The sequence below is a fragment of the Rhinolophus sinicus genome, linkage group LG11 (genome assembly GCF_036562045.2).
Source record: "Rhinolophus sinicus isolate RSC01 linkage group LG11, ASM3656204v1, whole genome shotgun sequence".
NCBI lineage: Eukaryota > Metazoa > Chordata > Mammalia > Chiroptera > Rhinolophidae > Rhinolophus > Rhinolophus sinicus.
Window position 1 is genome coordinate 55,358,727 of NC_133760.1, and position 25,340 is coordinate 55,384,066.

General features: G+C 40.9%; 1 protein-coding gene across 1 annotated transcript in view; it reads right to left on the minus strand.

The window, feature by feature from the left end:
* Positions 1–25,340, minus strand: part of CNTNAP2 (contactin associated protein 2) — a 1,478,782-nt gene that overhangs the window by 495,733 nt on the left and 957,709 nt on the right. Inside the window, exon 12 of the mRNA XM_074316028.1 lies at positions 12,638–12,757. Coding sequence (XP_074172129.1) covers positions 12,638–12,757 — 120 coding nt within the window. The remainder of the gene's footprint in view (positions 1–12,637; positions 12,758–25,340) is intronic.

Here is a 25,340-nt window from a genome sequence, read left to right on the forward strand (position 1 = left end):
GATGCATTCTGACTTTAGAGATGTTCAAGTTGTGAGAAAAAACGTGCCTCTGAGAATCAATGAACCATCGCTTTCCTTGAAACTTTGACAATAAATATGACAGTTCACATTTCAGAAAGTTGTCTTACAGGGCATCTCCCCTTAGTGAATATGTGAGTACTCAGGGGAGTCACTGAAGAGGACCCTAAAATGTGAACATGTGAGGAATAAAATTCCTCTCCATGAGTTAAACTTCAAAATTGACACATGGATCAGAGTGGGAAAATGTAAACTAACCTTAGGAGATGGGTTGATTTGCAGGTCTGGAAGAATGATCTTTAATGTTTGATGTCATTTATACGTAAAGATAGAAATGGCCAGAGATGGTATTTATTCAACCTTGGAAGCTTGGGAAAAAGGAAGATTTTTAGAAGCTGTTGGTGATTGTCAAGAAACTATCCAGTGGAGAGAGAAGTTTAGTCAACAGACTAAAGTAGTAAAATAATGCAACAAACAGGCTTAGACTGATGTCATCAATTCGTGTGATTTATGTAATTCCTTTTGTACTGATCCCAAGCCCCCAAATTATCTGATTATATAGGAGTGCCAATAGGGAGAGAGAGCAAGGATTACGTGAACTTTGAGTATTGGGTTTCTGGATAATTATTTCTCATTATAAATTAAATTAATTGTCTCTTTAGTTTTATATATCAATCTACTGAGTTTTAGCTAATGGGTTATTCTCCTGGGGTGTCACCACCTCTTATCCTTCCACAATGAAGCTGTCTAGACAATAATAATTTCTCTAATGTAATGAGTATCACATGATGAGACTTTTTTGGGATCTGCTGGTTAGAGTTTCCAGGAATGCACAAACATATTTTTCTCCCAGCATACCACATTTGTTTTTGGGGAAAAAAAGGGTAGGATGTCGCTATAGTGATTGAGTAGGCTATGGGGATTACAGCCAGCACTTAAATGGATATAAAATTGTCTTGCGTGGAGAAGTCTAGATTAATACTAATACCATTGGCTAGAGTTACTTTTGTTTGTGTGGCAGAGTTAGGGTCGGATAAGGTTTAGTTCAGAAAGAATGGGAGTAGATTGAGTCATATTCTACATGGAAAAATGTACAAAGAAGCTGACACAATGAGAGAAGCTAGAAATGAGGGAAATGATAAGCTATTTTGTTTTTCTTCTTTTCTGTTGTGATAGTTACTACAGATAAGCTTGCATTCCTAAATCTCTAGAGAGAATGCATTTCTCATTGTAATATTCTCCAGAGTGTGCCGTAGCGACTAGGTGTTTAGTGACACTTGTTTTGTATTTTTCAAGGTACTATAGTTTCCTATTTACATATTACCATATAAAAAAACCATTTTCATATGTTATCACTTAATTCCATACTTCCAAATGACACTATGGGTTAGATTCGAAATACCCAGAGTTTGGGGCCTCAGCCAACCTTCAAATCTCTCTCTTAAGTTCTTCCTGAGTCTATATGGCATGAAAATGGCATACTTTGTCAGATTTAGATTTGTTGAAACATAGATTACATTTTAGTGAAGTGAACCCACACAGTACAATCGATAACCAACTTAATGCAATCTCTCAATGTCACTGGCAATAAAGACGCGCGATCTACCAGGGCCACTGGAAAGCTGCTCAGGATGAAGCGCTGAGGCCACACAGCTGAGGGACAGCACCACCATTCTCATTGTCACAGCTGGCTGTCAATCATATGTATTCCTTTGTTTGGAACTAGAAGCTACTATAAAAATCTGCGAAAGAACCCCGTCTATTAGCAAAGAATTTCAATAAACTTCCAAGTTTTTAATAAGCTACAAAATTATGTATATCTCATTCACGCCTATAGTTTTTATGTAAACAGCTTTTTGTAAACTGTCTTATAGATGCATCCCTAGGTGATAAGTTGTTTAAAGAGTCATGTAGCTGTTTGGAAAATATTAAATAAAACCTGTGTGTGTCTCAGTCCACATGTCTTCAAAACTGGAACACGAATACCTCTCAGGGTTATTGTGAAGAATAAATTAAACACTATAAATGAAAGCATCTATCATATTACCTCTTACAGAGAGTCAATACGAAATAAAAAGGGAAACATTCATGGATATTAAAAATTTGAATATTTCAACAAGTTAAAAAAATATGTGGTTCTATGGTATTATATTTGGGGATTAAAAATAAACAAAAGGTTTCTAGGTTAGGATGGTGAGTAAACACTGGTATCTCACTTTTTCCCTCCTAAAAACTCCACTAGAGTATATACTATATATACACATATACACATTGTATATGATTTTTTAAAAAACCAGGACACTGTTGAGAGTAAAGGGGAGAGTGATTAATAATTATATCAGGGCAAGAGTAGAAAAATGGAACTATACTGGGAATATCAGGACATGTCCCTGTAACTGAAAAGTCAATGAGACCCTCTCATTCTTAATAGTAAACACATGGCTAATAATTATTAGGAATCTGAGGAAAGTTGAGGAGCTCAGAGATCAGAAGAGAAAAAAAAGAACAGAAAAATGAACGGAATAAAGGAATTTACAGAAAACAAAAGAAGGGGGAAAAGATGCATTCTCCTTGCGATACAAGAAGAGATATTGCATGCATGAATGTTATTAAAAGGGAAATTTTTAGGAACATAAAAGAGCTTTTAAAACCATGATGAAATGACATTCTAGAAAGAGAGAACAGAAAAATCAGAAGAGACAACATCACACACAATCATAAAACGAAATTTAAGGAGTTGCCAGGGTGAAAGTGAGTGCCCAGCAAATGGATAGGAAGAGACACACTCTAAGACACGTCCTCATGGAATTTCGGAATACCTGGGGCAAAAAGAAAGTGCTTCTAACGTCTAGAGACAAGGGTAGGTCATATTAAAGGATCAACGAGCTACCACAGTATGTGCTACACCCGAAGGAGAGAGGAAAACAAGAAGGAGAGAGACGTGGGATCTCAAAGCATGAATTCTAACACAGGGGGAGATGGGAAATTCTTGGATAAACACTGGTGTAGTGAAGGGAGGTTTTGTGACGATGGCATGCCCCCGATATACAGAGCGAACAGTCTGGACAAAGAGCAATGCAAAACATCAGCCAGATGCCCACTATTATTTTACAGCCTTTTAAACATTGAAAGCAGACTGTGTCGGACTGTATTGTGCAGTTGGCTTGTCTCAACAATGTGCTGAGAAGCTCCCGGCTCTCGCCTCCAGGTCTGCAGATGGGTCAGTGAAAGCTTTCATTGCGTCTCGAAAGCCTGCTGCCTTGTCTTGAGTCTTGCAACCTACAGGTACAGCAAGTGAGCTTCGAAGCAGAAGGGGCAAATACGGTTCCACTGAAGACAGGATACACAGATGTATATGAAAGCGAAAAAGGGGTAATAGCAGTAGTGATGGGGATGAGATAACAAGTTCTTGCCTAGTCTCACTTTTTAATCATTTTTTTTTTCTCGAAAACATGAGTACAAACAGGACATGACATTACTACTTACGTGAAGGGAGCTCAGCCCTGACAAAGTCCACTGTGTACAAATGGCAATAAAGAGATTTTTGACACCTTCATCCACAGGTACGTCTTTCCCCAAAGTTATTTTCTTGTTCTTCCCAAATGAGACAAATTCTATCATGGGACAGTCATTTCTCTAGGGCACTGATGATCTTTTAGGGCTTCTAGTTTCAGTCAGTCCCTGGTAATATGACTCCAAGACTTGCCAGTTTAGGGAACATGTAGAATTGGTGCAGTTTATTACTTAGTTTTCTTTGTTGCATCGATTAGCGCAAGACACAAAATAAAATGAGAAATTAGTTGCTGAATGAGATTCTCCCAACAAAATTGCCAGGGAGGGACATTGATTTACTCGGGTGGAATGAAGGATGCCCCACAACACTGCACAACGTGGGGTTTGGAGAGACAGCAACACAGGTATATTGGCTTTCCTTTTAGCCAGAAGCAAGGAATTCCTAGTAAGTGTGAGATTATTCCTGTGGTTTTTGGTTTTGATTACAAAGTGATGAGCTGATCTTAATTGGCTTTTCCAAGATGGTTTTCCTCCCCCTTCCTGCCTGACAGACAGAGGAGTTTCAGGCTCCAAGCGTCAGAGGGAACCAAACAACAGTCCCTGGCAGGGACAACGTGAAGCCATTCTCGCTCCTGAGCAGGGAACTCGGGCAGCAAAGGTGTTGCTTTGAAAGTGCCAAAAGGCAGTGCTTAGAATACTGTTTGGGTGGGTGTGTGAAAGCATTTGAAGGTGGGGCTGTGGCTTGTGGGGACCATTTCAGGGGCTCCCCAGGTGGCTCTGAGGTGCTGAGAGATCTCAGGTGGCTTTGCCTTGACTTCACTGCCTTCCGGGGCCCTGCCCCTCAAGTCCCTGTTTCACTGCACCTTTTAGTGTTTCCGGCTCCTTTTCTTAACTTAAAGTTTGAAAACCATTTGAGAATTGTTGGAGTATTAGCCTATCACTGACTGGAACACAATGAAGAGATGGAAAAGAAAGCCTGGCAGGTAGACGCAGGCCGTGGATACAAACTCACATCCAGATGGGAGACTGGGCGAGTGGCAATCGGCTTCCAAGAAGAGCTCTTTCTGGGCTGCGTCTGGTCCGTGAGGTACTTCCTCGATTTTTCAATTGAAGCTGTATGAACAGGATTGAACTCAAAGATTTACACTGATTGTGAGGCCCTGAAATAACTGAGCACGGGAAGCGGGAGCTGCTGAGCGGTTACAGAGGCTTGTAACAAAGACAGCTTGTGAGAGGTCGACGGAGAGGAGGCGAGGTGACAGTAAGAGACGGAGCAGAGAGCGGTTCTCTGCGTAGGTTAACTACAGAGGAGGTAAACTAGGTCAGGAGACAGAAAGACGAGCGAGAATGCCTTTGATGAGAACAAATAAAAATGAGCGGAAGGAATAAAAGGGAAGAAGCCGGTGAGTTGAAGACATCAGAGGAATTGTTCACGACACAGAGGGACACGAAGGGGTCAGAAGGCAGTGGTGCCCGACTGACTTGTGAATGTTAATTAGCCCTGTGAGAGGAGAGCTGGGGGGTGTCCTCATTTCTAGCTCATTTCCCTTCCAAACAGGGAAGAATGAAGCACCCGGAATAATCGAAATAAATATCACAGGTGATACCCAATGCAATTCCTCTAAATCTTGTTAATCTCAAAGCAGATTTTGTTAGATTGGGTTTAAGATTCTGCACTGAGAAAGTAACTAGATATTGGGGACAGAATTTAAATTAACCTAAAAGTCGGGCACAAATCCTAAAGGATGATTAACCCAGGTACACAGGAAATAATACACAGGTTGTCCTATGAAGCCTTCAGGAAATTAAATTAGAGAAAATACTTGCGGTTAAATTAATAGCTAAAATGGATAATAACTGCCTCATGGTTTACATAGTGATTTGATTTAAAATGTGTTCTCTGATTAAAAACCCCAAGGCATTAGTTGGACAATTAACAAGCAAATAGTTTATAGTGAAAATGTTGTCCAAATCACAGATAATGAATTCACATTGTGTAAGGAAGTTTGAGGATCATAAAAAGATATGAGTAGCACATGCCCTTTTTAGGAATCATATTACAAGCCACACTACAGAATCCAAAGTGACAGGTACTGTTTGTATACACACAGGTGGCCATGCAGAGGTACATACACGTGCCTGTGTGCACACACACACACACACCTACACACTTGCATGTATGCACATACACATACAGTAACATGCATACAGTAACTCTGAAGCCTGTCTAAGAAGTTAATCTCCATAACTTACTAGGTATGTAAACTAAGACTTAATTTCTCTGAGCTTTAGTTTCTTCATCCAAAAAAAATGGGAACAAGAGTGACGGTACGTACTCTGTGGGGTTACTGTGATTTGCCAGATGAGTTAATGTGTAGAATCTACTTAGACCAGTGCCTGGCATTTAGTTTGCCCTCAATAATACATGTAGCTAAAAGGATAAGGTATGACTTCTGTATCACACATTTCCTACATGTCAGTAATTCTTATCGCTAGCTGGCAAGCAATTGTTACTATTGCCCAGCTCCATCTTTAAAACTTCCCAAAATAAACAATATGTGAATATCTGTATGGGAAATAATAACAAAGCTTAATATTTTACAAACTAAATGTGATGCTGTTACTCGAAAGGTAAAAATAAACGTAGGTGGAATGAGGAATCATTTACAGAGACCCCCAGGTAGGTGAAGTGAGCAGAAGAGAAAGGTGGCCCCCAAGACTTGTGCGCCTGGGGTACAGGCCCGACCCCCACTCCTTGAATGTGGATGAGCCATCATTCCGGGGATAAGGTTAGCCCATATGGCAAAGGTGAAGCGATCTGGCAGATGTAAGTAAGGTTCCCAATCAGCTGACTGGAGTCAATCAAACAGGTAATCATCCTGGGTGGGCATGCCCCCATCAGGTGAGCCCTTCAAAGAGAGTCTGGAGGTCAGAGATCCACTCACTGCCACGCTGTGAGAGAGTCCTGGCCAGGACCTGGAAGCTGCCTCTAGGAACAGGGACCAGCTAACAGCCCACAATAAAACGGAACTGTCAGTCTTCAAACTGCAAGGAACTGAACTCTGTCAGCTATGGAAGGATGATGGAAAAGGGTCCCAGGCGTCAGATGAAAGCACATCCCTGCTAGCCCCTTCATTTCAGCCTGTGAGACCATGAGCAGTCGAGCAGTTCACCTGTGCCAGATGCCTGACCCTCGGACACTGGGAGGTAAGAAATCAGTGTTATGGAAAGCCGCAAAGAAAATGAAGACAACAGGGAAAGAACTGCTTTGCTTTGCTGGGGGCAGTGGGGGAGGAGTGGGAAACTTAGGTCCATGACACCCTCCAATTGAACCCAAGGGCACCCCCCCCCCCCAGTGACCCATTTTGCCGGCCCGCACTGCAGCGCTGAGACTTCTGAGAAGCATAATAATAAATAAAATGACATTACTGAGTACAAGTAATAAGGGACTTGAGTTCCACGCTCCCATAAATATTAGATTAAAAAGGCATGAACAGCTTTTACCATTACAGAGGATAATAGAATTTGATCAACTAAATCCCAGGGCTTTATACAGCACAGATTATGTAAACAAGCTTAATGGCTTTTTGATAAAACTACAAAACTCGTGCTAGAAAGAATGCGGGAGGTGTCCCTGATTTGGATTTTAAACTTCACACACTACAGCATAGATGCTTACTTAAATTTTTAAAAATTAAATATGAATGCAAAGAGAGTTATAAAGAACGTGAATTAGACAACAGGATATTAAGAAAACCATTGTTTTTGATTTAGGGATACGCAGTTAAGTTTCCAAGGATAATAGCCAGATCTAGCTTCATCTACTGTTTTATTAATCACTGGGCAGAAAGAACTACATGAAGCTTTAAATATATAAGTTCAAGGTTTCTAGGAGGAGACGCTGGTAAATAGAAAAAAGAAGCTGAAATGTTAGAAAAATGTACAATTAAACGAGGTAGATATTAGACATATATGATAGTATACATTCATTAAAAGTATACTGGGAGTGTGAAAATAAATGTATACACATAACTTGTGGTCATCTTTTGTTATCGGTATATACTGAGCATAACAATTTTCATTCAGTTTTTTCCTTTCTTAAATGTGGATACATTTTTTGGGCACCTTCTGTATACGTATAATACTAAATTTTCAGGGAGATGACAAAAATGGAGAAGGAAGGAGAGGCTAGCAAAGATCGCATTTTAAAATGTGCCCTCAGATCTGAAAAAGGAAGCCGGGCTCTGACTTGCACAGAATGATGAATTCTTCGACAAAGGATTCAGTGCATATTTCCTCTCCTCAATGTCAAGTGCACAGCCCACGAAGTGCTCTGTCATTTGGGGTGCCCCCTACATTCCCAGTACTGCGGCTCGGAACTATAGTTAAAAGAATTGCGTAGCAGAGGAACTGCCTTATGAAAAAAATGAGGAGTGCCAATTTACGTCAAACTCGGCCAAGACATGAGTAAATCCAAGCTTCTTGGAGGCAAGAGGATTTCGCCTCTCAATTGTTTGACTGTGAGTAGTGATATTTTTCTTTCATGTTCCATGGTAATAATTTTTTCCTTTTTTATTTTACTTTATTTTTTTTTTTTTTTTTTATGGAAGGCAGCATAGAGATCAACTCGTTCCAATTCCTACACCTCAAGGAAACTGAGACTAAGAGACAGATTGACGTCTGGAAGGTCTGTAGGGGGTTCAGACAGTATCTGCCCACAGTACAACTCTGCCAGGCTGAATCCCAGGCCCTGAAGGCAACAGAGAGTCCTGGCCTTTTCTAATCTGTCCCTGCTCTCCTGCGTCTCATCTCATGGGGTTCTGCATGGCATTTCAACTCCTATCTCACCAACAACAGTCTGGCTGACTCCAGTTTCTAAAGACCCATCAAACCCCCTCCTCTCCTTATCTGAGGGCCACCACCTTAAATCTCAGTTTCACCTCCTGGGCTTTCTTTCTTGTCTCCCTTACATCTGGGTCTCCTTTGGAGAGTCCTATTCCCTCCTGCCCGAGCCATGCTTTAAAATTACAATATCGTCAACTGCGTGCTGTCCCGAGTATCCAGTTTCAACTGCTTTTCATTCAATATGAAGCACTTTATAAATTGATCCGTTTTTCTCTCCGTTTCTGGGCCTCATAACACCCACTTGTTCTTGAAGGCTCAGCTCATGGGAAGATTTTGCTGGTCCCTGGGTTCAGGTTAGCTGCCCATTCCATGGGTCCCCAGAGTTGTCTGAGCAGGTCCTTGGTGGTTCATCGTTTCTGGCCGTGCCACATCCCCTACATCCCGCCTGCTGTGACTTGTCTAACTTTCGGGACCCTGCCTCACATTACATATGTTTGCACTGACTCAGAGTCACTCTTCATCCCCCAAACCTTTTTATCATCCTCTAGGACCCAAGAAGTCACTTCAGCTTCTAAACGGGTGACCCATTCTTCCCCCAAATGCTGTCAGATGCTTTCCTCCACTTCCTCTCAGTGACATTCTCCTACACACTTACAGACCCTGTTATCACCAAACACCTGATCTCTGTTGAGTTCCTATGAGCTCCTTCTTCAGGTGTCTTTCCCCTGTTTCCATCATCCACTAAGTGATGTTATCATTTCTCATGTCTTTATATGCTAACAATTAGCACATTTATATTGCTAACCCAAACATCTTTCTGGGGGCTTATCCAACTACAAACTCTGCATCCCGATTTGGATGGCATATGGTGCCTCATAATCAACGAGGACAAAACTGAATTCTTGAAATTCCTCTAAATCTGTTCTTCCCTTAATTTCCCACATCTCCCAGATGGCACTGAGATCCACCTAGTTATTCAATCCAGATATTCGGGATGCAGTCTTGGTAACTGTCCTTCATCACGCTTATCTAAACTGCCACCAATCCTGAGGATGCCACCTTCAAAACAGACCAAAAATCCATCTCTTTCTTATCATTTAGACAGTTTCCACCTGGTCCACGGAAGTTTACCTCCTCCCTGGCCTCTTACAGTCGCTTCAGAACTGGTCCCAGCACTTTCCCTGCTGTTGTTTATAGCACCCCACGTGGTAGTTTCATTCAGGACCTTCTCACTCCCCAGCTTTAAAGCTCTCCATCGATTCCCACCCCCGGCACCGAACAATAATTGAAAAAATGAAAACCAAACCTTGGTGCTTCACTGTCACCATTGCTGCCTGTGCTGCTCTGGCCCTCGCCTCTCTCCCCACTTCATTTTAAGACCCTCCTTAGGCTCATTATGGTCCAGAAATTCGGGCTTCAGGTCCTTGCAAGAAAACGATCTCTTTCATGCCTTGGGTGTTAACCTGTAGGCCGCATTTCCCATCCTTGCCTTTTTGAGTGCCTTGTCTCTTTTTATGTTAATCCTTTATATTTTGGCTAAAATACTGTTGCCTTAGTGAGGCCTTTCCTAAATCCTCTATCCAAAATCAATTGCTCCTCACAATTCCATTATTTTTCTTTATAGAAAAATTACTTACGTGTTTTCTCTTTAATGCTTGTCACTACTATTGTGATCATTGGGAAGGCATTTATCATATCCATTTATTCTCACATGGCACAGTCCCTGGCACATAGTGAATGTATAAATGAAAAGACCCTACAAAAAGGACCCCAGAGGTATACTTGAATACTCTATTCTTCTTAATTTCTACCCAAATTTATATCAGATATTAGCTGCCAGTGAGGTCCCCTTTCTTAAAATTTTCCCTACGTCTATAAAGTGACAGACACATGCTCCTGCACTAAGAGACTGATCACAGCCAAGACATTGCTTCTTCCCTAGAGAGGATGTCTGGCTTCCATTTTTGAAATATGTAACGTATGCAATAGTGACAAACACCCCATCAGATTTGGGTCAGGGTCACTGGGAAATGGAATAGCTCTGTTCGTTCACAGAAATGCCATAAAATAAAGTGCGTGTACAATGTCTCGTGACACAGAGTGACACAGCAAGACGTCACAGACCCACTCATGCTGGCATGCCCTCCTCTGCTTCAACATATATCTCTTGGAAATGGAAGAGCCCACGTCAAGCTGTGTGGTGCTATGCTCTGCTTATGATGCCCAGTTCATGATCTTTCCAGAGAAGGAAGGGTTAATGAGTGGCAAGGGGCCAAAGAGTGCCTGCTGACCTCCAAGGGTCCCTGACGCTCTGATGTTCATAACTCTCCTGAGTGACAGAAGAAACATATTCTCACTGTAGGGACTTGTCGTATATTCTCACTGTTCAGACCGTGCCTAGAGTTTGGGTTAAACTATGGTCATACTCATGAAGGGAGGAAGGGAGGAGGAGATCCGTGTTTCTGAGTGAAGCTTTCAATATACAGAATGGTAACCTCTCCCGAAAGTAAACCAGCCATTCATTTGATGTGTTCCTCACATAAAGGTTGCATTCATTATGGTTTTGTTGTGTTTTCTAATTCTCCTTTGAAATGCATACAGGAAAATAACTAAAACCAAAATCAAGATTCTTATAGGTTAAATCGAGTTCTCATAGATTATACTTTACTTCAAGTAAGACTAAACTGAAAGTGAACAAGACTAAACTGAAAGTGAGTACACTGTCAACTCCAACAACCGGTGAACTCTTAGATCAAGCTTTCTGGTAAGTGAATGCCTTCTCGGGGGCACACTCAGAGTTCTTGGCTTGCAAGGAAATTTTTGAGGCGACAGCTGCCATTGTACCATTTTCGCTGTACACTTTCCATCCTCTACTCATGCGTTCATCATTCTCCCTCCCGTCCTGTGCCACGCCTGGCTTCCGGCTGCTACTGGCAATTCCCCACAGGGGTCTGCTTGCCTCTAGCATGGTGTAGGGTTCTCAGTTCTCGTTGCACAACCCCAGTCCCACTTCACACCTACTCAGTTTTCACGGGTAGACCCAACCAGTTTGTAGGGAAAAGCAAAAAACAAAACCAAAAAATCTCCATAAATGGTTCTGAAGTATATCCCGATTAAAAACCATTGGCCTCAAACATAGCTGAATTTGAATCTTGTCTGAATGACATAAGCAAATTATTAACTCAATAATCCTTAAAAAAATAATAATTACCCTACTCTTGGTAACCTTTAAAGTTTACTGTGTGCCAGATAACATGCTACGAACCAGATGCAGACTCTTATTTCATTCATATAATAATGCTACGAGGTAGGTATTATTATGAACCTATTTTATAGACAAACATACAGAGGCTTATTGAGTTTAATAAAGTTAATAAAGTGCCCAAGATTATACACAGGGTGATTCATGGAGCCAGGATACAAACCCCCATTCTGAGTGAAGGATTTATCAGGGGACCTGACACATGGCACAGTCTGTGAGTCACCATCACCCACAGGATCATATAATCACTGTCCTTCTCATCAGATTCCTCAGGACCTCACAGCAACGGCTGACCTTCTCCTGCAGCCACTAAACAGTGCCGGCCTCATACTGTCCTCCGGGATTCTGGAGGGTAAGATGTTACCGAGCGTCTGATGGAAAATGTGCTCCCCTGAGAGTTCTATATCCTGCACAGAGCTATGGAGTTTACAAGAACCCACAGTCTCATCCCACGGTCCTGGAATTCAGTAGGGAATGAAGAGACACCAGGTTCTCTTCCCAAGTAGAAAACCTTAGATAATTTTCATGAAGGCTGCAGGGAAGTTTTGCTATTGTTAGAGGGGATTTCAGCAGCCAGAAGGGGTTCGTTCTATAACTAAGAGGAACAGGGGAAGGTCTTGGGTGGTCTGCGAGCTTCCTCTAACAGTATGGACAATTGAGTGATGCTACCCTTCTCCCATCTCGGCTACTCATGGAAGAGGCTTTGTGAGCCCTTTCTTTCTGTGGACTTCAACCTTGCTGTATCACTTTCTGGGCTTTTCCCTACATGTTGATTTTTCTTTTTTTAATTGTTGTAGTCAGAAGGCAGACTTTTCTAAAAAGTACCATTTTGGAAGGTATCATTGCTTACAAAATGCATTTCACCATTCACCTAATAATATTAAGCTTATTGCATGTTGTGATAAAAATACAGCACAGAAGACACAAACTTCAGTGGTACCACTTATTTTCTACACACAGAAGAGCAATGCTCATGAGACATAAATACGCTATAGTTACCTGTCATGTTGCAGTAAACTTTCAGAGGCCCCAGCGGTCCGCTGCCATCAGGATCTATCCAGTAGTAATTGGACGTCTGGCCGAGGTGTTTGTAGGCTTCACAGGAAGGCTCATAGATAGCTGGAACAAAATATCTTATATGAGCACAGCACAAATAAATGGCTCCCCAGATAAATGCTCCAGCAACATATCAAACACTGGCAAACTGCTATTGAGAAGTGTGTCCTCTATGCTAGAATGAGCATTCTTTTTCTCTGTGTTTAAATTCATGATTTGGTTATTACTCTGTAAGCATTTCTGATGTGTAACAAACAAAGAGCAAGTTCCTGCTATGACTTTATAGCTGGGAAAAAGTCTAAAACAATCAATATATTGTAAATAACTATAATGTCTGTTGCATTGGGGCTCATGATCATTGAAAAAATATTTAATCTATAGTTCATAGATGTCATTTTCTTACTGTAAGGGATGTTATTTTGAAAGCCCATGAATATTGACTGCTTTGTTGGGCTATCAACTAAGAGACCAGAGAAAATCGCTCTCTGTCTCTCTGTTTTTGTCTGTCTCTCTGTGTCTGACACACTGACACACACACACTCTCACGCACACACACCTTTTTGCATAGATAGTATAAATTTCCCTCAAATATCATGGAATTTCTAATCTTCCTTTATTTCAGGAGGAAGGAAAGAAAGGTCCCTGCTTCGTTTTATTTGTTATAAGTGCTTTAACTATGTCAAATCTAGTGTGTGTAGAAAGCTGGCATCAATGTAATTAAGTTATAGGTTCTTTTTCATTGTTTTTCCTTTTGTTTCCATGCTCTTGACACCTTTTCTTCTCACAGAGACTACACCTGTTTTCAGCGATACGAAATGGACATTTACATGTCTGCTTTGTAGTTAGAACTCTAAAATATTGTGAAAGCTTTGTTTAAACAGCTCTACACTGACACGTACGATGAATGTGAAAGATCTCTTTACAAAACTAAGAACTATTTCTGGTAAGAATCTCTCTGATACAGGTATATGTAGTGGAGTCTTCTGGTAAAGTGCACTTGAGTTCACACGCCGAGGATCTATTGCTTGTTAAATTATGAAGCAGGAGGTCTGACTGGGACCTCCTTTTCTACCTTCCTCTTCCAGGTTCTCCGTGCCGCCATTTGGCTTTCCATGGTTTCCTCTCTCTGAAGATGTTTGACCTTAAATGGTATTTCATTTCGACAACAACACTGGCCTAACACAATTCTAAAATCTTTGATTTATTTAATGCTTCTTTCCTCCCTCCCTTCCTTTCTTGTGCAAATAGTGCCTGAGTACCTATGGAGTGTTGAGCAGTGGAGTAAGCAACACAAATACAACTGTGAACCGCATATATAAAAAGTGAAGACGAGGCACTACCTCCTAATGCATTTTCTTTCTTTCCTTTTTTTTAAATTAAAGTCTATTGGGGTGACAATGGTTAGTAAAGTTACATAGGTTTCAAGTGTACAATTGTGTAATAATACATTGTCTATATATCACATTGTGCATATGAGGCCAACAGTACCCTGAAACCAAAACCCGGTAAAGATAACACAAAAAAAGTAAACTACAGACCAATATCTCTGATGAATACAGATGCAAAAATCCTAAATACTAGCAAATTGAATACAACGATACATTAAAAAGATTATACATCACGATCAAGTGGGGTTCATTCCAGGGGCACAAGGATGGTTCAATATATGCAAATCCATCAATGTGATACATCACATAAACAAAACAAAGGATAAAAATCATATGATAATTCAATAGATGCAGAAAAAGCATTTGACAAGATACAACATCCATTTATGATTAAAGCACTTAATAAAATGGGTATAGAAAGAAAGTACCTCAACATAATGATGGCCACATATGACAAACCCTCAGCTAATATCATTCTTAATGGTGAAAATCTGAAAGCTTTTCCTCTACAATCAGGAAGAAGATACTGATATCCCCTGTCACTATTGTTATTCAACATAGTGTTGGAAGTCCTCGCCAGAGCAATCAGGCAAGAGAAAGAAATAAGAGGCACCCAAACTAGGAATAAGAAGTTAAATTGTCACTTTTTGCAGATGACATGATTCTTTGTATAGAAAACCCTAAAGACTCCACCATAAAACTATTAGGAAACAATAAACAGACACAGTAAAGTTGCAGGATACAAAATCAATGTCCAAAAATCCATTGTGTTCCTATATACTAACAATGCAATTTCAGAAAAAGAAATAAAAAGAAACAAAAACAAAAAGCAATTCCTTTTGCAATTGCAACAAAAGGAATAAAATACCAAGGAATAAACTTAAAGGATGTGAAGGACCTATACCCTGAAAACTGTAAAATATTATAAAAAGAAATTGAAGAAGACGCAAAGAAATGGGAAGATATTCCCTGTTCATGGATCAGAAGAAAGGGATTAGAAAGTACAAATTAGTAGCCACAATATTGCCATGGGAATATGAAAGACAATTTGGGGAATATGAAAGACGATTTGGGGAATATAATCAATAATGTTGTAAAGATTTTGTAGGGTGTCAGATGGGTACATGTCTTATTAGGGAGACTACTTCAGGGATGATGTAGATGCCTGATCACTGCAGTGTACACCTGAAGCTGAATAATACTGAATGTCAACTATAATTCCATATATACATATAGTCATGGGATGTGAAGTACAGCACAGTGAATAGAGTCAATGGAATTGTAACAACTATATACGATGTCAGAGGGGTAGGAGGTGGGGGGCTGGGAGCTATCACTTTCTGAGGGATGTAAATGTCTAACTATTACATTGTCTTGTACACCTGAAACTAATAAAAAAAAGAATCAACAGAGTTAAAATGGCCATATTACTCAAAGCAATACACAGATTTAATGCAATCCCCATCAAAATCCCAATGGCATTTTTTAAAGAAATAGAACAAAAAAATCATCAGATTGTATGGAACCACAAAAGACCCCAAATAGCCAAAGCAATCCTAAGAAAAAAAGAACAAGGCTGGAGGTATCATACGCCCTGATTTCAATTTATACTACAAAGCGACAATCAAAACAGCATGGTATTGGCAGAAAAATAGACACACAGACAAATGGAAAAGGACTGAGAACCCAGAAATAAACTCACATATATATAGGCAGATAATTTTTGATGAAGGAGCCAAAAACATACAATGGAGAAAAGAAAGCCTCTTTAATAAATGGTGCTGGGAAAATTGGAAAGCCATGCACAAAATGAAACTAGACTGCTGTTACCACGTACCAAAATCAACTCAAAATGGACCAAAGACCCGAACATAAGACCTGAAACAATAAATTGCATAGAAGAAAGCATATGTACTAAACTTATGAACCTTGGGTGCAGAGAGGATTTTATTAATTTGACCTCACAGGCAAAGGGAGGAAAAGCAAAAATAAATGAATGGGACTGTATCAAACTAGAAAGCTTCTACACAGCAGAAGAAACCATCAACAAAACAACCGGAGGCTACGAGAAGCTGGTAGAAAAGGAGGGAACAGATTCTCCATCACCGCCCTCAGAAGGGCCAACCTCACAGATACCTTGATTTCTGACATCTAGCCTCAAAACCGTAAGGAAATACATTTCTGTTGTCCCCCTGTTTGTGGTACTTGGTACAGCAACCCTGGGAAACTAACAGACACACAGCTGCCAACTCGCTGGGCCACGCTGTCCTTACCGCTCCCTCTGAGCTTTCCCAGCGTTCTTACGGGCCGTGTGGGGGAGGGCTCTCTGCCATGCTGTGCTCCTTGATTTTTAAGAGAGAAAGACCTTTCTGATAAAATAGTTCCTTTTGGCCACTTATGCGCATGGTCTGACGAGGAGAGCTCTGAACAGTAGAAAGTAACAGCTCTCTGAGCTTTGCTGATGCTGTGAGATGACAAAGGCTCCCCTCGCCCACCTGTTCCCACTTGTCAGGCTTTGAGGGAGGAAATGACACGGAGGGTACAAACATCCTTCAGTACCTGGTGAAGCTTTTGGTTCACACAAGTAGCCAAGGCTGAAATGTGTTAGAAAATTAATTGCAAGTCAAAAATGAACTCATACGTAAAGGTTATCTTTGGAACTTTTACATAATCTTTTCCTGACTACACAGAAAAATTCACTTCTAATACTTCGATATAAAATTGGAAACAAACATACAATAACTTTATAGATCATTTGCTAATAAATGCTGCAACATCGCATTTGGATATCAATAGTTTCTTGGTCTCTTATATTGGAGGTGACTGCGTACTTACTACAGACTTGCTGTAGGGACCAGGTGACAAGATGTTAAAAGGGAAACTGTTTCCTGGAGACTCTACCCTTAATTAATAAAGAAGCCTTTTCATGGCAAACGTGGATGTACCAGAAAGAGCAAAATAGTGGTTCTCAGCTCTTGCAAAGGGCCTGGGGTACATCCAGTTAGTGGTATTGAAAATATGATGGTCTCTGGGACCCTCTTTATTCTTATCCCTCCTAATGACTAAGCTATCTTCTGCCCTTAATCCATCTTTAAAAGATGAGTCTCCACTGGAAAGAGATCTTTCTTATCTGAAACTATGAAACTGACTTTCTGATCTTTCAGGCCTTGGTGCTCTTGGTGGGAGAAACCAGTTTTCTCAGAATCTCAGTATCCCTGTCGAGGTAACGACTGAAGTACAGCCGATAGAAACTGAGAGGCAGCAGTGACCTGGAGACCTTCCCCTGTGAAAGCTCCCTAATTCTTGGAACGTGCAATTATTTTTAATTAGTGCCATATAAGCTTGATAATAACTAAGTCCTCATTAACACTTGAATATTAACCTCCTATGTTCCCTGTCTCTTTGGATAATATTATTTTTAGGCTTGAGTGAACGCCCTGAGTAAACTACATTATTTCCCCGAGGACCTATTGTCTCATTATTGGCACACAGCAAGTGATGGTGGTAAACAGAGTGTGGGTTTCAAAACAGATATTCTGCATGCTACTATTCTGTCATGATCGCTCCATGAATGTAATTGCTATATGAGATGTCATTTATTATCGAATGGGGTCTCTCACCTGTTCAAGTCTCAAAGGAAAAGGGTGATTTAGAAGAAAAAGAAGTTTTGATTTCCCATTAAAAAATAAAATAACAGCTTGTAGTTCTCTTACTTGAGAAATCCTTCAACTTTTTTTGTTTTTTGATATCAGGAATAAAATCTATATTTAATATTTCATTTCTACTCTCTCTCCTCCCCATTCCCAGCCCAACTCTGCCTTTGTTTGGCTTTTCTTTCCCAAGTCCCATCAGTCTTTATACTGGCTCCGTGGCTCTACTTTACACTGGAATCCACACTTGCAAAGCCAGCCACAAAATTACAACTTCTTATCTCCATGTCACCGTGACTGCCATATTGCTTGATGATGGCAACATTCACTCTTGGTATTCTTTGAACTTCCCTCCACAGAACATCAAATTGTTCTGCATTCAATGACTCAATCTGGACAAGCGGTCCTTGTATAGTCTTCATGATTACTGTCAGCTTATAGAAGACTACGAGGAGGGAAGAAAACCTTTGTAAAACCAAATGGGCATACAAACACACGCCTGAGCTCAGCAACCCTAGGTATTTATGACTTGCTCAGGTCCTACAGAGGTTGCCTGTGTTGTCTCTTGCTCTATCTACTTAATGCCTCATTGCCTTGTCTAACCTTCTCACTTTCACTCTGTGTTTCATTAATTCAAGAATAAGAACATTGACTCAAGATGTGTCAGAGCCTATCTTCTCCCCATTCACTATAACGCTGAACTAAACAGGCCCTTTTTCCTTTCCTATTGCAAATTAATTTATTTATTAATATCTACAGATGTGATAGTCGATCTAATGCTATGCTTTCTACTAGAAATTAAAGAAACAAAATGAAAGAATCGTAGATTCAGGCTCCGCAGAGTTTGCTATCTAATACATGGGGGCAGACATGTTGAGAGAGAAAGTTATGTCTGCTTGTCTAAGTGTTACAAAAGAGATACAAACAGAGCACTAGGAGACTTTGGATAAGGGATGAGTTAAGTTGGCTTAGGACAGTCTGGAAAGGCTTCATTTGTGAACTCGCTTCGAGCTGAGTTTCCAAGGATGGACAGGAGTTTGCCAGGAGGAGGAGAGGAACACCCTTCCTTATCTCTCCTTCTCAAAGCCAGTCCTTAGAGATTTAAGATCATTCTCTTCATGTTCCTTCTCTCTTTGCCCATGGCTCCATCTTCTCTGTCTGTGAATCTGCACTGATCTCCTCTATTCCGTGTGATGAGAGAAAAGAAGGAAGTATACATGCTGCCCTCTAGTCTTAAGCCTACCTGGGGATCTTCTTTACCACTTAACACCTTAACCTCCTCACGCCAGAAAGTTACTGCTTCTGCCTCACTTTATGGAATGCCACTGGTCTACACTGCCTTCTACTATGTGCTCGTTCTCTGGGATTTTAGGAGACGTGGTCACTGTGGGCCATCCTCTCGCTGAACTCATGTGGCTCTGGCTTCTGTGTCCCGCCATTGTCTGCCTGCTCCCACCTCTCTGGCCACTCCTCTCCTGTGTCCTGCTCGGGCAACTTCTCGGCCTGGTCTGTAGAGGCACCTGTTCTCTGTGGCTTGTCCTCAGTGCTCTGTCTCTGCCATCTGCACTCGTCGAAGACGGTTTACCAAGGAGAAGGCAGAGCCAGAGTTGGAACACAGGAATTCTGGCTAGAGTCCTCGCCCTTAAATTAGGCTGAACTGTTTGTATTAATCACATCGTGGAAACAGGCGTATTTGGTTCTTATCATTGAAGGGCAGTGTGCAGAAGAGTGAGGGGGTCTGTTTCACTGAGGAAAAGTCTCGTGAAGGAAGACTAGATTTTTATTGTTTATGGGTGGTATGTGTCAGTGCATTTAGTGCAGAAAAAAACACCACAAAGGCAGACATTTCTAGGGTTCATGGAAGTTTATCTGTGGCCCTGGAAATAGGGCTTATATATTTTTATCTGTATTATATTTCAAGATTGCTTTCTGAAGGCCTGTAACAATTTCTTCTTTTACCAGGAATGGATGAGGGTATCCTTTTCACTTGTTCCCACGAACAGCAGGTATTTTTTGTCACTCTTATGGCAAGTGATTTTAGAAAAGAAGAAGGCAAAAGAATGGAAAGAAAGAAAGTGGGGAGGAAGCTTCCAGACGAACCTCCATAACAGTAAGATGAAGCACGTGTCATCATCCTCAGAGGCAGAGCCAGGTTTTCTGGGGCCTGATGCTAATACATTTTGGGAGCTCTCTTTAAGAAAATTAATTTTCAAATCAAATGAAAATGTTGATATGAAAATGGGCAGGAGAAATATGCTCGGAAGTCACCCTGAGACCAGGATGCCAGCAACAACTTGATGATGTATAGAAATGATCACAGACCACATAAAACCCAACTTGCTGTATCCCCAACTCAACCTGCCCTCAGCCACACACCAAAAATTCTTAGGCTACTCCAAAGCACCCAACATGCAACGGGGGAAAGTTGGAGTGAAAAGGGACGGCGGCCTTGGCTTGCTGCAGTTGTGATGTCTCATCTTTGTGTGCTTTGCATAAACATATGACCATGAGAATGTATACTATACTAGGGAAGGGCTCTGAAGCTTTGGGTCTAATTCCCTCTGATGGAGAAACTAAGGCTCAGAAAGGTGTAATTTACCAAAGCCACACAGCTTGTCAATGAGCGGACACCTGGATTTCAACAGGTGCACTGCCTTTGCAGGTTATGTTACCTCTGCTGGCCGGCACGACTCCTGCTGTCCTATCGGCTTTGGGGGTGCTATTTACCTTCGAAGAATTCAAATATCCCACTGAACAAATTATTTGTTAAAAGAAGGAAAAAGGGAAAAAGTATTTGTCTACTTTAAATAGTGACGTGTGTGGTAGGTGGGAAAGCACTCTCAAATGATAAATGAGAGTTTAGATCATTAGACTATTATTACAGTGTTGGGCTGTAGTCATTGTGCCACAGAATTGTCATGAAACATCACATCTGTGGTGAGGCCATTTTCAAAATCAAGGTATCTGTGGGGAAAAAACACTTGATAGTTATTTTTTCACTCTTGGGATTTCAAGGCACAGATGGACTACTGAAATTCTAAAAAAGCTTTGTGAGGAGATGGTGTAATGGTCTCTCTCGATCATAAGCATGTCCATTATCTGGGCCCAGACTGTATTACCCTGCTCGATTTTTCTATTACTCAATCAGTTGCCGATGATTTCATCTAAATCGCTGGTGATTAAGTGAGATGACATCCATACAGTATCTAGCATTGTTTCATTTATTTCCCCTTGGCAAACACTGAAAGGCCAAACTCATTGTAATCATTAAACTCGATATGAGAAGGACAGAAAATATTCTTTGAAAAAGTTCTATGCACCCAAGATCAAATAGAAATACATCGAGTGTAACCAAAGTGGTGAGTAATTCATGCTCTGCTCCCCTTACCTTACTGCGCACAATTGAAAACTGGCCATATTGATTTCTTGCCCAATATACAGTGAGACCTCATTTATCTGACATCATTTGGAAATGAGCTGTTCAAAGAACTACAGAATTGTAGAGCTTGAGGAGACCTTGGCATCATCTAATCTGTCTCCCACATTGTAAATAATTATAATAATTGTAACAACCAACAGCTGTTTGAGTTCTTAGGAGGCACCATATTCTTTGCTGAGTGCACTGCGTGCAATATGCCATCTGTTTTTCGGAGTAATCCCTGAGGTATATATTCTTTCCATTTTACAAATAAGGAAACTGAGGCTCAGAGAGATCAAAATAACCGAAGGCTACGAAGTTTGAAAGTAATGAAGCCAGGACAGAATTTGAGTCTCTGGACTCTGTTCTTAGCCACTGTTATCTTCCCAGTTCTGAGACTATGTCACACGTCTCACCCAAAGTCACTCACTTATTTAGGGTCAATTACTGGACCAGAACTGGGTCTCCTTTCTGTTATCACATTCTCTCCACATCATACAAACCCTAACATAAATGAACCGACGCACCATTTTCCTTCCTTCAAGTACTAAAGCTCATTTTATCTTAAACATTTTCAGTGAAAATCATTCTAAAAGCTATTGCACACTTTTCTGCTTCCTTAATCATACTGCATTAAATATAATTGCTATTTCTTGCTGACTCAGATTTCATAATTACCCACATCAATCATCGGATTATGCCGTAACAACATGATATCCTCACCAAATGATCCCTGGAAACTTTGTTTCGTTGACTTGTTGGTTTCCCCTTTTTACAAACTATGAATCCTTATTGTATGCTTACTTGGGATGTCATGCTACTATTGTGCAAATTCTAATTGTACTTCTTATCCACACAGAAATAAAATAAAATAAGAAAACCAATACAGGCAGAATTTTCTATATTGGGTGTTTGAAAACCAAAACAAAACAAATGTGACCTGTAGGTTAGAGTTATCTTCCTTCAAGAGAGGTTTTTGCTGTCTGTAGGATAATGGGGAGGGAGCCAGGAGGGGGCAGGGAAAGGGCTGCAAAAGCAAAGGAGTAGGACAAGTAAAGGGTCAGAGGGCGGAGTGTGGTGCTGGGTGAGGGGCGGAGTGGGGGATCATGCAGGGGATTCAGAGTGACTGAGTCCAGAGTTCAAGATAATCAAATACGAGGAGTTGAGCCTAGAATCAACGAGGGCCCAGCTCTTCAAAGAACTGTGTCCCCAACTCAAACTACCTTCAGCCAGACACTGTAACTGTGCTGTAACTTCAAGACATTGACTCAGCCTGTGAGCAATGAGTATTGGAAGGAGTTTAAACAGCAGGATGAGATGACCAAGTTGTATTAAGAAGATCCTTTGGCTATGAGCTGAAGACTGGACGGAGAATGCCAGCAATGGAGTCAGGAAGACCAGTGATAAGGTCATGCATGGTTTTGATGTAGGATGTTCTCAGCAGAAATGAGAATTTTCCTTTCTGTAATGAGAAGGAAGGAGTGGACAGTCCCTAAGACCTCTTCCAGCTCCACAACTCTGTAATTCAGTGATTCTGTGGCTTATGATTATTCCTGAAAACATGGTGAACGCTATGCAAAGAAAAGGGGGCGGGGGCTCACTTGATCTTAATCTCTATTTGATTGCAGCTGAAAGTTGGTATTGTTACTATATTGGAATCATAAAAGCAATTGTCGCTGGCGGTTCTGACATTTGATTTACTTTCCTGGTCTGTACAGATGTAAAGGTTATGATGACAGGGATAAAACACATCACAGTTCAGAGTTCCAGAATCTCAGTTTGTTTTGTCATCCAATAATATTCTGAGATTGTTCTAGTGGCTTCTCAACATGGTGCTAGCAAGTGGCCAGTGTCCTTATTAATCCTGAACTCTGGTGCCGAAATAGCCGGACTCTTGGCTGGCTCCCCTGTTGGTGCGCTCTATACACTCGAGCACGTGACGTAACCTGCTGAGGCTCAGGTCCCTTGTCTGTAGAATGGAGGTGGGGGGTAGTTCCTCTCACAGAATTTTGTGAGAAGTGAACATTTAGAGAACCTTGTACTTACTGAGCTTTATGTAATTACCAACGATTATTTTGTTAGTTATTATCGTCCCCAGGACCGTTACTCTGGAAACAAAAAAAGATGTAGAGTTCTAAAGATGCATAGGAATTTAGCTTACATTTTTTGATATGTCTATATATTTGTTTCTTTTAAGGAATTAGAAAACATATTGGCTTATCAATTCAGACCTAATTTATAGTCATCTTTTTTTTTTTTTTTTTTTTAAGGGGGTGCAGCTCACAGTGGCCCATGCGGGGATTGAACCAGCAACCTTGGTGTTATGAGCACCGTGCTCTAACCAACTGACTGGCCGCCCCCAGGGTCATTCTTAAATAGTAGGGACATCCTAGGTAATCGAAAGTCAACATGAAACCCAAAGCTGACATCATTCCGCCTCCGTAGAAGCAGTTCTATTGAGATGCCGTTCACTGTCTTGGAAGAAAACAGACTAGTTTTGGAGTTCTAATTGTTCCAAAGTTCTTACAGTGACTTGAAATCAGAACCCTACATCTTACTACACCTTGGATCCCAATTCTTTCCTTTGGTGACTCAGAAAAAGCCACATACTCCTCCTCTCTCATGAAATGGCCTATTTTCAATTTAGTTGCGTGATTCTTTGAAATTAGCGTAAGATTTAATTCTCATTAAAACATTAGGAGTTCTTAACTGCTTTGACTCTCAGTTACTTGTAAGCAGGGCTAACCCTAAGTAAACTTACAAAGTAGTTCTCAATTACCTCCTATTACCCCATAATGCCACTCCAGCACACTCCTCCACAGTTGGCATATTTTCTTCCAATACCATTCTTTCCTTCTTCCCAGGTTAATAGCCCTGACTCCTAAGAGACCTCCAGCTCTTCACTCATATCTTCAGTATTTGCCACAGAAGTAAGAGATCTGAGAAGCTAATTCACATCAGGATGTGAAAAGCCCCAGACACTTTTCCTTGGGCCTTTTTTCAAAGGCTGTATTAGGAAGGCAACTCCTCTGTTCACCACTAGTACTTTCAGGCATTGGGGCATACAAATGAAGGGGGGCATTTATAGGCTAGGGACTTCCTAGCTACCCCAGAGCAAAAACACACCAATGCACTTGGCAACGGCCTGTTAGGAGCTTTTAAAATGCAACCTCAGGCTGACAGCTGGAGAGGGGAGGGAGTCTGGGGAGATTACCACCCACAAGAATGAAAATAAATCCATGAGTGATCTGTCAGTCTGTTATCAATTCACCCGTTGAAAAGGAAGACAGACATTCAAGGAGGACAATTAAAAAAGGAAAAATACATTCCCTTCATTAACTGAAAAGCCTTTAGTTGATACAACTAAGTAGGGAAAAGTAATTAAGCTATCCAGGAAAAAACTGGCAAGGAGGTGACATCAGCCCTTTCCGCTGAGGACCAGTGAATTTGTTTTCAGTCCATTTTCCCCTGACAACGTCAAAATACAGGTTTCTCTACGAAAACTTCAAAGATACGGAGGCAATTTCTCTTTTAATGACTTATTAACATGGCCACTATCACTGCAGGACACAGTTATAAATGGTCTGAAAAAGACGTGCCCTTCAAATAATTGTCTGCAAGGAGGAAACTGTCATTGGTCAATGAGCACATTTTATTCCGCATTCTTAAACCACCGCTTGACCTTTTGGCCACCTTGATTTTGATTTTCTTACGCTGATCATTGCTTCGTCTCTTTTGTCTTAAATTCGACTTTCATCATTTTGAGGAGCTGTCTGTTGAAAGGTCTTACAGGGCTCCTGTAAATATTTGTCCAGAAAATCAGAACCAAAACATAACCACAGACTCACTTCCCTGGGAGATTTATGAGAGGTCTACGAATGAACTTCTGGAAACTCAGATCAGAGGAAATAATGGAAGAAAGAAAAAATATATGTTAGAAATCTTTTGTTAGTATCTAGTGTGTGCTACTTGCCCTGTTTGGCACTCTGAGGAAAAGAGAATAAATTGTTAAAAGTTGTCTTTCCTGACCCCCAGGTTTTCAGAGCGTCCATTTGCCAATGCACAGCATAAACTCCTAAGTCAGTCCGAAACTGTGTAACGAAGCTCTCTGGACCCCTGGCAAGCTGAAAACATATTGTAAGAGGGGCATACCTTTCTGAGAAAATGTTTCTAGTTTTTAAGTTTTGTTT